Source organism: Danio aesculapii, chromosome 2, assembly GCF_903798145.1.
Source record: "Danio aesculapii chromosome 2, fDanAes4.1, whole genome shotgun sequence".
Classification (NCBI taxonomy): Eukaryota; Metazoa; Chordata; class Actinopteri; order Cypriniformes; family Danionidae; genus Danio; species Danio aesculapii.
In genome coordinates, this window is record NC_079436.1 from 20,103,056 (window position 1) to 20,117,315 (window position 14,260).

General features: G+C 36.6%; 2 protein-coding genes across 2 annotated transcripts in view; one reads left to right on the forward strand and one right to left on the reverse strand.

The window, feature by feature from the left end:
• The window catches only part of LOC130242337 (uncharacterized), a 136,005-nt gene that overhangs the window by 97,006 nt on the left and 24,739 nt on the right, over window positions 1-14,260 (forward strand). The gene's annotated exons all lie outside the window — the stretch shown is intronic.
• On the reverse strand, window positions 1,053-13,855 carry atp1b3a (ATPase Na+/K+ transporting subunit beta 3a). Its single transcript, XM_056474409.1, has 7 exons — window positions 13,523-13,855; window positions 10,640-10,768; window positions 10,427-10,525; window positions 10,145-10,332; window positions 9,197-9,247; window positions 4,901-4,987; window positions 1,053-2,368 (listed from the first exon to the last, which is right to left on the reverse strand). Exons 1-7 carry the CDS (start codon window positions 13,635-13,637, stop codon window positions 2,201-2,203), a joined length of 837 nt encoding a protein of 278 aa, XP_056330384.1. The 5' UTR covers window positions 13,638-13,855; the 3' UTR covers window positions 1,053-2,200.

The window sequence follows — 14,260 nt, forward strand, 5'->3', positions numbered from 1 at the left end:
TGCTAATCAATAGCCACCGTGTCGCCCATTTGAAAGGAGGGAAAGTAGGGTTCGGTGGGGGTGGTTTCTTCAAGACGAAGATATTGAGATGAGAAAATTCTGGTTACTTATAGTGAGTTAAGAATCGTCTGATAGGATAATTAGCCATGAGCTAATGCTGAAACAGCTGTGAACAATCATAAGCACGTGATCCTCTCGAAATTAGGTTATAAATAAACTTCACTAAGCTGAAGTAATGAGGTATTTAATTAACTCATTACCTTCAACACTGAGTTCAAACTCTTTTCAAACAAGTAGAATTAACTTTTAGTAAATTCTGTGTTAACTACACTCATTTCATTTGATAAAGTTGACTGCTGGGTTTTACAGGGTAGTTTGTTTTTTCTATGGAAGTCAATGGCTAGCAGTTTCCAACATTATTCAAAAATATATATTTTTGTGTACAACAGAAACTATTAAAGCTTCACAAACACCTGAGGGTGAGTAAACGATGAGTATTTTTATTTTCAGTTGAACTACCCTCTTTAGTATAAATGTAAACTAGTTGTGTTAATGTCTTGAAGTTATCGTTTTACATTGTTTCTCCCTGCATATTTCGTTGGGCTGCCCATAATTCAAAAGCTTCACAATTAAAAACGTGAGCTAAACTTTCACACAGAAGTGATACGATAACAGGACTTGAATCATAATCCATTTTACAAGCCTGAAGCAGATTCCCCTGTCTGTGACTAAATGTGGGCATTTAATCAGCTGACGTAAGCTACTGATTTATTGATAGCAGCAGGCAGGAATAGACTGCCCTATGTTTGGTTGAGCACTGTGACATGGTTAAGTTAACTGAACAAGACACATGGCACAACACCATGTTCCAGTGTAGTAAGAGAATGAGTTTAAAAGAAGTAAGCTTGTATAAGCTAACCAAAGTGCTACTCAATGCAATTCAACAAGTTCTTGTGTCAACAAAATTCTAGAAATAGAGGATTGTGGCTATGTATGTGATCTAACGCCATCATGTGGTACATCCGGGAAATAACAAACGCTCTACAAGCAGGTACTTGTGTTTTCTTCTTTATTTGTCAAAATAGTATTTGTACCAAGATGTTAAATGGTTCTTAAGGCATCTGCACGGACAAAGATCCATGCAGAGGTTATGAAAATCATTTAGGTTACAAATTTGGCACCTATCATATTTCATACTTCGAAAAAGTGCCAAATTATGCCACTTTTTCAACGCACGTCTTACAGCAATATGTCAATACGATCATTAAATATATTCACAAAGAGTAACACAAACACAAAAACACCAACCATGGATTAAGATAGCATCTAACCCGTCTCTTCAATCACAATGTAAACAAAAAAAAACCCTTTAAAGGAACACTTGTTCTGGAAATAGGATCATTGCGCAAGTCATCTAGAGTTGATTTTTAGCTTTGAGTTTTGTTTTGTCAGTGTAGTTTTACTGTTAATAAATCAATTTTCTGGCCGGAGCACTTTTAGCTTAGCTTAGCATAAATCATTGAATCGGATTAGACCATTAGCATTTAGATAATTGGGTAATTTTCTTATTTAAACTTGACTCTTAGTTACATCATGTTCTAAGTCGAAAACAAATTGAAAAGTTGCAATTTTATATGATGTTTTGTCTAGGAACTATACTCTGATTCTGGTGTAACAATCAAGGAACTTTGCTGCTGTACCATCGCTTCAGTAAGCTCAATGATATTATGCAGCGATGTTACCGAGTAGGAAAATAATTCTGGGAGCTGCATAATTAAACTGCATCTAATTTTTGAGCTAGAACCACAGATTTACTGAATAAATTCAAAAATACACTAGGGGAGCCATAAAACGAGCCTATGTCTCAAAAGGTTGAGTGTTCCTTTAAGTGTACAACATTAAAGAATTCAAAACATCTAGGGAATGCGAGGCCCTGGGTTAAAATTCAATTAAATGTTCGGTGACGCTCAGCAGGAGGAGGAGCTTGACAGCAGACTAAACAGGGATCCTGTTAAGACACGGTGAGAGGGATTCATTAACAAAAATCAATCAGTCATGCCTGTCTGGAGAGTTAAATCAGGTCCTTTAGGTCCTGCTGAGGACCAGCAGGACGTACACTCGAGGGCTTAAAAGGAGATCAGAGACAACAGGGAGGAAAAGTAGCACAAGTTCCCCTTCAGCGTCCGCACCAGCAACTGCTTTATTCGGTCACCAGGACCCGGAAGGTGACGCGGCCTAGAAACTTGTCACGCTCATCATTGTTTTTGAGGTTGGAGCCCTCAACCTTGCACTCTACAATCAGCTCGGAGTTGTAGTCTTCCTTCTTAAGCAACAGCTTTACAGCAACCAAAGGCTGAACATAACCCTTCTGTAGGAGGTAGAAGACAGAAAACCAATGAAATAGTGTGCACTTCACCGAATCCCTTTATTTAAATGGTTCCCATTGCATTTTCTTTTAACTACATATCAATTAACCCCAATATTACAGTCTACTAATGCTCTAATAGGAAATAGTTGGGAAGTAGTTGCAATGGAACATGAAATCAACTAAATGTGTCAAAATAAAGTGACATCCAATTCACTATACACACTAAGGTTGTGTTCACATTTGTAAGTTGGATCTCTTGATTCATTAGCTCTTGGGAAAAAAGCCCAAAGACCAAACCCAAGGATTAAAATGATAGTTTGGCTCTTATAGTTTGTGATTGAACCTGCTGAACAGGCTTGTTTAATGTGATGATATTATTATCAGTTGAGAACTGAAGCTCATAAAATGCGTTGAAACAGCACCAGGAATTCCTGTCGCACAAAGACTGTATGCCTGTATTCAACTACTACTGGCAACATTGTGACTATGATGAGAAAAAAACAAGCATGATTGAGCTTTCTTTCTTTTTTTTGGTCGTATCTTGTGACATCATATCCTGCTTTTTATTTGTTTAGGTGCCTTTGGTCCACGTTTAACATATTTCAGTTGAACCACAAGTTTGTTCACAAGCAATCTCAGTCCACTTGTTCAGATGGCAGCATTTAAACATATTGAAACATACTGGACTAACAAAGCAGCTGCATACACAACCTATAATAAAATAGATCTAATAAAATATTTACAGAAAGAAATATCATCTGTTTACATGATGATATATATAAAAGAATAGCCCAGATTTAATACAAGTTCAATTCTAAGACAATTTAAGTAACCACAAAAAAAAATTCTTTGGTTAAGATACTAAGTCATCAGGTTCCAAATGGGAAATTTTGGTTCCAAATAGGAAAAAGTTAATGTGCGATTGACTGTATACCAACAGATTCAATAAGAAAGCCATTTATAAGCTCAAGAGAATACGTCTCAGATATTCTACCGTCTCATATTCTGTGTTTCTGCTAAGATTGTGAAAGTCATCCTTCATATCATCCATTAATGCTGGACAAATAGCCTTAGGTTTCAGAACGCAAATCAGTTTTTCTTACCCGTAGTGCTACACAAAGCATAGATGTGTATTACCTAGATTGTTATACATATTGTATATTATTTAGGAAAGTGTTTATTTTTGTGGTAATCAACATAAAGTAATGCTGGGTCCACACTGAATGCAAACTTTAGTATTAGTGCGAGTAGATAACATAAAAAGTCAATGCAAATGCACAAATAGAGCCGAATTTCCCAAATGATGTAGAATGTGTGATGTGGAATGCACGATATAGTATATAGACATTGATATAACAGACTTTTGGTGGCACTGCACTACAATATAGCACAATATAGCATACAGACATCTATGTAGTAGAATTTTTGTGACACTGCACAACAATAATTACTGTTTTTACAGTATTATGATGGTAGGTTTAGGATTGGGGTAAGTGTAGACAGCAATAAAACTAAATTTAATGGGTAATGAAATAAAAGGAAAAGAAAACATTATCATTAACTTTCAGCCACAGCTGTATCCCTTCAACCCCTCAATGGTCAATAGTGTCTTCCGCGCAATAAAAAAAAAAAAACAAGAGTGGAAAATTCTGTAATTTAGTAAACTAAACAACATAGGCTCATTCTGAAAACGTAGCCCAATATACATTTCTGGAGATCGCTAATTATGTAGCCAGAAGTACGTATGGCTGCATTTCATCTTTAAAACGAAAAGTATGGGCCGGTATGATGGTGTTCCTTTTCACGCATACCAGATGATGGGTTACCTCCGTATGGACAGCTTTCCCACTGTTACCAATTGTCCAGTGGCTTGCCGCATACGTCGGTGGACTTGAGACGCAGAGAGGAGTTGACTGTGACGATGGGGTTCGAGTCTGGTAAAAAACGGTTCCAAAAAAGCGGATAAGACAAAAACAAAAACCAAAAAATAAAATAAACTAGTAAATAACAGGGTGAGAATGTGGTAAAATCTGAAAACACTGTAAAAATCAGCCAAAGGCTTTTCTTTTTCAGAATTGCTTTTTCAAACTGTCTGTTGGCTTTAGGGAAGTGGGTGGGCGGGTCAATAGGTGCTTTTGAAAACACTATTGGTTGGGTTTAGGAAAGAAGGAGGGTGGGTCAGTCGATCAGTCAGTCAACACAGGCCTCTGGTGGATTTATGTGAGAATAATCCAGGCACAAATGGCAAGAGAAATTTGAAATCTCAAAAATCGTGACCTTTGGTGGATTCTCGAAAACAAAAACTGCAAAAAAAAAAAAAAAAAACGTAGCTCCTGGGACGTATTTGGCGTTCTCCATAAATGTATATAGAGGTATGTTTTCAGAATGAACCTTGGTTGAAACAAAAGCTTGTGACACAATATATGTGATCTCTTTGCGTTTGGTGTAAACCCAGTATTACAAACGCCAGCACCTGAGCTTTTATTAAACCTGTAATAATGCTTTAAAGCATGTGCTGACTGCAATACTTACATGTGTCTTTTTCCCATAGTATGGGAAGTACATCCTATCAATAGTCCCCTCATGGGGGAAATACTGCATCTGGAGAGGTTTCACACTCTGAAGAGAACAATGAAAATAGCATCAGACAAGTGCAGACTGCAGACCATCACCGGGTGAGAGATGATGAGGTTTGATGTAGCTGTAAAACTAGTATAAATCATCAATATGCCATATAAACAGCTTCTGCGGCATAGAAATACATTTGAATGGCTGCTTTAGAGAAAACAAGCGCTGAATGACATGCTGCAGCTTTGCCATGCTAAATTAACTACTATTCATCCTAATATTAGACTTGTTGCTTTATCAAAAATAGCATTAGCAAAAATATTCAAATTATGACCAATAGGAAAATTGACAATTTTTTGAGTCTGATTAGGGATGCATGAGATATTGCCCAATATTACAATGTTTTGTATTAACTTTTATTAGATTTTTCTAATACATAGCAAATTTCCTCTATTTTTATAATTACACCACCACGAATACTCATTTAAAAACACAAATAACACTTTAAAAACACTAATAATAAAATAATTCTGTTAAACGTAACTGTTAGAAAAAAAGATTAAATAAGCAAATAAAAAAAATTATTATTTGTTTTTAGTGGGTTTTTTGTGTTTATTTTATTCCATTTTAGATTATGTTTAATATAATGTTGCATCCCTAATTCTATATTATGTAAAATGTTAATTGTAGGTGAAAAGGGCTATATGTAAGCATTTCCATAAATAAATCATTATAAATTGCCATTTTATTGCCAATGTCTAAAAAGCTTTTAATGAAACTTAAAAAAATTACCTTCCATGACCTCCTAGGACAGGACATTGTGTATATATACAGCAGGGAAAATAACTATTGAACACGTCACCATTTTTCTCAGAAAACATATTTCTAAAGGTGCCGTTGACATGTAATTTTCTCCGGATGTTGGTAACAACCAAAGAAATCCATATATGCAAAGAAAACTAATATAATTAGTTTACAAATTAAGTTATGTGTAATTAAATGAAATAATGCGGGAAAAGTACTGAACACATGATAGAGAGAGAGATGGCAGAGAGGTGTAGAAAGGCAGTGAAAGCCCAGACAGCAGCTGAAATCTCTTATTTTTAAGTAATTCAGCAACTCTCTGCCCTCCGTCATTGTAAATTAATATCAGCTGCTTCAGTCCAACATTTGCATTATCAGGATGATGAAGATAAAATCAGAGTGCGTTTCAGCAAAACAATGATCCAAAACACAACCAAGGAAACTCTTAAATGCTTTCAGAGAAAGAAAATCAGGCTGTGGAATGGCCCAGCCAATCACCTGACCTAAATCCAATATAAAATTCAAAATGAAGATCAGATTTGATAGTCGAGACCCACAGAACCATCAAAATTTTGACACTCTGTTAAAGTCTTTGAAAAACTCACACCTGAGCACTGCATGTGAGTTCATGTTTGGGTTTCTACCAAAATCGGGTTCAATTCCATGTCGACAGCTCCTTTAGGAATTGCCAGGAAAAAACACGACGAGTTCAATACTTATTTTCCCTGCTGTATATACACTGTATATATAACAAACCTGACATTTGTAACATAACACTTTACAAACAAATAAAAAACATCAACATTGGCTATTGGCAAAAATAATTCAAATATATATAAGTCATGCACCTCTAGTTTCTGAATTCTACACATAGCCCCTTTAAAATCTTGCAGGAAAATTTGAGGCAAGGAATCACACAGCATGTAAGAAACATGCTAAGTCACATTGGAAGCAAATAAGAGATGGCAGAGTGAGAGAGACCGTATATGCAGTGATCTTACCCATCACTTTACTAAGGAGTTCGACTGGCAGCATGCAAGTGAGACACGAGAGAAACAGAAAAAAAGGAGGGAGAAAAGAAAAAAACACACTCTTGAGAGAGGATGGACTGACAATTAGAAATTCAAGCAGGAAACGTAACAACATATAAATCAAACCTTAAAGCTGAAATCCATGAGAAAACACTGATAATTATAACAGATCCTGCTCCTACAGTGGCTGTTTTTTGTTCCAACACTCTGAAAGTGGCTCTATGGGCACCAATCAGAAGTGTGGCATCTTAAAACAATTTTGATTGTTTTTTATCTTATATAGCACAAAAGTCGGCTACCTGAAATATAGCAAAAGTAACTTTCAACAATTTAAACCTTTAATAGGTTGTTTTGAGCTATGTGGTATTTTTTTTTCTCTTTGTATTAATTATATTAACTCATTTTTAAAACAATCACGTTTAAAGGGATAGTTCACCCCAAATGTACTCAAATTGTTACTTTTGTCGTTAAACACAGACGATTATTTGAAGAAAGTTGAAACCCAGTGGCCATTGACTTCCATAGAAAGGAAAACAATACTTTGGAGGAAAATGGTTATTGGCATTAAGGCAGACCTTTTTCCAGTGCATGTTGGACTCCGGCAGGGCTGCGTTTTGTCACCAATTTTGTTAATAATTTTTATGGACAGAATTTCGAAGTGCAGCCTTGGGCTGAAGAGGGTCCGGTTCAGGGACCATAAACTTTCATCGCTGTTATTCGCAGACGATATTGTTATGTTGGCTTCACCGAACATGGACCTTCACCATGCACTGGGATGGTTTGTTGCCAAATGTGGGATGAGAATCAGCACCTTTAAGTCCGAGGCCATGGTGCTCCACCGGAAAAAGGAAAGTCTTTACCCTAGGTGGAGGAGTTTAAGTAACTTGGGGTTTTCACGAGTGAGGGAAGGATGGAACATGAGATGGCAGCAGTAATGTGGTCAATGTACTGGTCCGCTGTGGTAAAGAAGGAGTTGAGCCGAAAGGCAAAGCTCTCGATTTACTGGTCAATCTACGTTCCTACTCTCACCTATGGTCATGAGCTTTGGGTCATGACCGAAAGGACAAGATCTCGGATACAAGCAGCCGAAATGAGTTTCCTTCACAGGGTGGCATGGAACACCCTCATAGATAGGGTAAGGAGCTCTGTCACACGGGAGGAGCTCGGAGTAGAGCCGCTGCTCTTCTACATTGAGAGAAGTCAGCTGAGCTGGCTCGGGCATCTGTTTTCGGATGCCTCCTGGATGCCCACCTAGGGAGATGTTCCAGGCATGTCCCACTGGGAGGAAGACCCAGGACATGCTGGAGGGTCTATGTGTCTCTGCTATATATAGTTTATTTATATAATTGAAGTCACAATTATTCGCCCTCTAGTGAATTTTTTTCTCTTTTTAATATTTCTCAAACGATGATTAACAGAACAAGAAATTTTTCACAATATATCCTATAATATTTTTTCTTCTGGAGAAAGTCTGATTTGTTTTATTTAGGCTAGAATAAAAGAAGTTTTAAATTAAAAATAATAATAATTTTAAGGTCAAAATTAGCCCTCTTCAGCAAAAAAATTTTTCAATAGTCTTCAAAACAAACCATCGTTATACAATGACTTGCCTAATTACCCTAACCTGCCTAGTTAACCTAATTAACCTAGTTTAGCCTTTAAATGTCACTTTAAGCTGTATAGAAGTGTCTTGAAAAATATCTAGTTATTATTTACTGTCATCATGGTAAAGACAAAACAAATCAGTTATTAGAAATGAGTTAATAAAACTATTATGTTAAGAAATGTGTTAACAAAAAAATCTTCTCTCCGTTAAACAAAAATTGAGGGAAAAAATTAACAGGGGGCTAATAATTCTGGAGGACTAATGATTCTGACTTCAACTGTCTATATATATTTTTTATTTTTTATTTAATTTTTTTTAATTAATCATTCATGCTGCATGGGAATCAAGTTCTTTTCTAGTTAAAGCCGTTAAGTACACACTATTGTACCTCAGATCATAACACCTTAACAAAGACCTTTTCAAATTCCAGAACCAGCACTTCTGGTAGGAGTGGCTTAGCTCTAAAGCACTCAAAAGCTGTAATAATAATAATAAATTATTAGGTAGACTAGTAAAGAAAACTGTGAAAGAAACAAGAGCAGGGAGGTTATCCTACATCATGTATGGACCTGTTGTAGTTCCTTAATCAACATTGTTACTCTTAGAAACAGCCAGCATAGGACTTTAATATTTTAGTGAAAGGTCTGCATTGAGGCATTTGAGTGTCTTTTATTTTTTTCTTACAAATTGCAGCTTTAAACCACAAAAACACCACAGATACAAACATATACATTTTATGCTCTTATACTATGTCTTAATATCAGAAATGTAAATCATTTTCAAATGTGCATCCATATTGAAAAGGTGTACATTCGTTACCTTTGAAGTGCAGTTGATGTACGGATCTCCAGATGGCTTAAGACCAATAATCTGAGGATTCAAAATAACACATTATGAGCCTTACTCAGCCAGTAATGGATGTAAATTTTTGGATGCCAGTTTTATTATTCTTATTTTATTTTCTTTCTCTTTTTTTTGGTAACACATAACTAATTTAGAATTTAATGTTTAATATCTGTCACCATATGGACTACAAATTCTGTCATGTACCACACTCTCACACCTGTTCCAGTTTTCCACTGATTGCTAACACACACAGCTGAAACTGTTCAGAACGGACTACATGGACTTTAAAAGCAGCACACACACACTAGTTGCTGAGTCTTATTGTTACCTGTAACCCTTACAAAGTGTTTTCCTTGCCTTGGTTTCCTGTGCCGTGCTTGATCTTTTGCAAGTTTTTGATGACTCTTTTGGATTGCCCCTGATTATTCTGAATGCTCCTGTGACTGAGCCTCATTTTAATTGAGAAAATATTAGTTTATGGCCACATTGTAGTCCTATCACACATTAAAGTGAATTTTATATTAAATCATGGTGTACACAACAGTCTCTGGACTGTTAGGCATGGATATATATATATATATATATATATATATATATATATATATATATATATATATATATATATTGCAATTGTGATTTTCAAAAATACTACAGAGCTTTGTAAATGTTTATTATTCCCATTTGACTAGTCTCCCCATATAGTTTGATAGAGCGCTTGGACCCAAAAGCCGCTTCGCGTGATGTCACACTTAACAAGCGGATAGTATGATTTGTAACACAGTTAATATTTCTTTCAATTATTAATGATTTTTGTAATTACATTTTTGAATAATATTTTGTAATTATTATTGATCATATGTTTCTGGTTCAGTAAAAACAATATTAAAGTTAAAAATGGTTCTGACCCCAAAGGTTACTCACCCTATTCATCTTAACAATAACACATGGCTGTCCTTTAGCATAGCCAAAGGTGGTATCCTCCATCCCAGAGCAACTATGCAGAAAACTCCTCCTGAACTGGCAAACCTTTTTCAGAGGTTCCCCATCCTGCTCAGAGTACTGTCCCGCCATACACAAGTCATTTTTGGCTTGTTCCGAGTCATTATATTCTGGAAACAGAACAAAGAGAAACTATAAATATACAAGTACAATATGATGTAACCAGTTCAGAAATGTTTCAAAGGATGTATACTGAGCACTTACGATGCAGAAACGATTCTAGATGCTGGATGTACTGGCCATATTCAAAGGGATCCGATCTGTTAAACTCTATATTCAAAGAATTTGGCCTGATAACCAATCCTGCAAAGAAATTTAAACTGACATTGAACACGTTTTAAATGAGCACTAAGTTTTGTTGCACTATAGTCATGTAAAGATACATAGATAATACAATCTGCACACTGACAAACTCACCTGGGGACGCAACACGATCTCGATACTTTGGTGTGTCGTCATTCAGTGTCTGAAGCATCACCCACAAAGTGAAGACAAACATGGCAGCCAAGAAGCCATAGAAGACCAAGTAAAAGAGCAGGATGAGGCCTGGAAGATAGTACTTTTGAAGATTAGCTTTTGATTGGCAGATTTGAATTGATTAGACTTCTGCAATAGAGCTTACATTTTCAAAAATATCTTATGCAAATCATATTTTTTCAAATCATTTTATCAAATATCTGTGTTATTGTTGTAAAATATAAACATAACCAATCCACTGAGAACAGAACAACATTGCTAGAATTTCATGTACGGCACATAAAGGAATAGTTCACCTAAAAATGTAAATGTGATGTAATGTACCCCCAAGCTGTTCCGAAACTGTTTCCCGTCTTCTATTGAATAAAAAAGTAGATATTCTGAAGAATGTCCGTGACCACACAACTGACAATTGCCTCTATTGTCAAGTCAATGGTTGCCATTATTACAAAAAAATCTACAAAATATGATTTTATTTGTTCAACAGGAAAAATTCAGCATTCAATTCAAATTCTCATTCAGCTTTGGAACAAGTGGGGGTGAGTATATGATGACAGAATTTTCATGTGTTTGTGTGAAATCACCTAAATCTGATAATCTGCACTGCTCCAATTTCTCCATTCTACATGATTTTATTTTCATTTCTCACTTTTTCATCTGTGCTGGTTCCAGAAGTACTTTTCACACCAAGATTTCCTTCTTTCTATATTTTTGGTAAAGTGTTATGATCAATGAACCAAACCAACCAGCTATCAAGTGAATAAAAAATGTATTCATTCATTCATTCATTTTCTTTCGGCTTAGTCTCTTTATTCATCAAAGGTTGACACAGCAGAATGAACCAGCAACTTATCCTGCATATGTTGTACGCAGCGGATGCCCTTCCAGCTTCAACCCAGTACTGGGAAACTACAGTACACTACGGCAAATTTAGCTTACCCAATTCACCTATAGCACATATCTTTGGACTGTGGGGGAAACTGGAGCACCCGGAGGAAACCCACGCCAACATAGGAAAACATGCAAACTCCACACAGAAAAGCCAACTGACCCAGCCGGGAGTCAAACCAGCGACCTTCTTGCTGTGAGGCGACAGTGAGCCACCGTGTCGCCCATAAAAATAATACAAAACTTTCATTTGAAACAAGTTATATAAACATAAGGCAAAAGTAGGTCTATGTCTTTTAAAGGTACCTTGTGCACTTAAAAACCTTAGTGAGGTAAACAAATACAACCCCATCAATCAATGCGTTTAACACAAACAAACAAGTTAATTGCAAAATATGCCTATGTTCTGGAAAATATTGAGGTTTTTAAAAGATAACCAATTATTAAGCTGATTGCGTCATTCGTTCTCTGAACAAACTATAATAATTATAATAATTTGATATATTCATAATTGTTGGGGAGTCGGGACGGATTTCGCGGTAAACACGTCTCACGTCATTTTCGTGCCTAAAGAAAATATTTCCGGCAACTGTGGCGCAGGTAAGGTAAAGGTAGCTGAAAGGTCGTAATAAACTGAATCATTAAAAAGCCTCGTTTTGAACGAGTTGTAAAAATCGCTTTGCCCATCTGTAAGGTTTCACCACTGCCTCGAAGTGCAGAACCGACGCGTGCTGTTTTACTCACTAGATGGCAAAAATCAGTAGTAACTTGTAGTAATACACATGAAACTGAATAAATGCGCACGTTTATTTCATTTTCACTGCATACTCACGCGTAGTAAATTAATGTAATTGTCCCATTCAGCAGGTCGCTGATCGCTGTCGCCAGGAAAATAATCAAATGTGTCATTTGCACAGAAGGTTTAGTGAGGCGCGAAAACGGGACCTATTCAGTTTCCCCACAGGCCTGGCGACGTCACGGCGGCGCACAGAGACGTCACTTTGATGTTACCGATCGCTCTTCAGGTCTGCCTATCTCCAAACCGAGGAGAACAAATGGTGTTCAGAGGAATGGAGTCATTCTGACTGACTGAAAACGATTCATTACAGCAGGCCTTTAATCTTTCAGACGAGCTCGTCAAGATAGTGCTTTGAATTGACAAGGCATAATGGGCCTTAGGTCAAGAAGGACAAGAGAAGGTTAATGACACTCGTCTTTTTCGCACATTAAGACAGTGAGAACTGTAAATCTTCGTTTGTTTTTTTAGAAAAAATATATTATGCAATTAGCACATAAATGTTCTTGGTCGATAAATATAAACGCATTGCTATTAAAAAATTAAACTGATGTACGTAATTCATATTCTGCAATCAAAATTATTATTTTTCGCACTAATCCAATGAAATAATAATCTCCAAAGAGGCATTTTTTCACTACACCGTGAATTTTCACTGCACACCGAGAAAATTCCCGCGATACCGAACCTTCAAACGCCAAACATGGACGATACACTCGCTTCGCTGCATTTTAAATCCTTATAAAACACATAAAACACTGCCATTAAATTTTTTTTACTCTCATTGATTCTGAAATCTTAGATATGTTTATTTTCCATTGATGGTATCACGAGAAGACCTGCCAGTCTGAAGACGTCGAGCATGAGCAGCGTATTTATCACCGATTATCATCCAGAACGCAGGGACAAAATAAGACGCTAAATTGCGACTGATGTCATCAATGAGAGTTGATGACATCAATATGTCGGAATGCTAAAGATAAGGATCACTTTCGTCAATTTCGGTGCACACTAGTGTTCATTCATGACCTCGGGGGTCTTCATGTTTGTGGTTTAACAGTTTCTGTCAACAAAACGGTCTTTTCAATAAGCTGCATATTTCATCACGAGCATGCACGATTTGATGTTTATCATCTCACCCCAATTGCGCGCGGTCCGGCCGAACAATTCTCCGGTCCTGGGGTTGTAGATCGCATCTTTCCAGCTGCTCTCGGGCTCTTTACCCTCCGCTGGATTTTCGCTCTTTTTAGACATGCTGAAATGTTAGGCGCAGCTGATGAGAAAGAAGCGGTGTGGTTTGACCTGGTCTGAGGAGGCTGAAATCACTGGGCTGATGCCCTGATGAAGGAGCGAAGATCCTCCGGCCTCTGACCTCTCCAAATGTGCTGCAATGCTCCCGATTCCAAACTGGTCCAACAATCCGGACCGACAGCAGCACGTTATGTTATGTTGTGGGGGATGGAACGAAGAGGCAGCTGCTCTGCGCATGCGTAAACTGTGCAATCCTGGAATTGTTATTGATTGTAGATTACAGGTATGCTGGAGAATCCCGAAGACCGTCCTATTACTGTATATCTACACTATACAAGCAGCCGCAATAATATTAAAAAGCACGGTCATATTACAATAATCAATATTCATATTACATGCTATTCGTAAGTATTTAAAATAGTCTATTACTACTTATGAATAAATGTAGAAAAACAAGAAAATAAATAACAGCACTAATAATAATAATAGTAACAATATTATTTATTATTGTTTTTGTTGTTGTCATTGGATGTTGTGATGCTGTTTACTTTGAAAATCACCATTAATATTTAATGCGACAACCTGTATATAAAATTAAAGTAATAAAGAAATTAAATAAGAAATTA

Coding starts and splice junctions, on each gene's coding strand:
- atp1b3a (XM_056474409.1), bottom strand. CDS start 13,637: ATGTCTAAAAAGAGCGAAAATCCAGCGGAGGGTAAAGAGCCCGAGAGC. Junction 10,526..10,639: donor AGATCGTGTTGCGTCCCCAG/GTGAGTTTGTCA, acceptor ATTTCTTTGCAG/GATTGGTTATCAGGCCAAAT. Junction 4,988..9,196: donor ACATCAACTGCACTTCAAAG/GTAACGAATGTA, acceptor TGTTCTCTTCAG/AGTGTGAAACCTCTCCAGAT.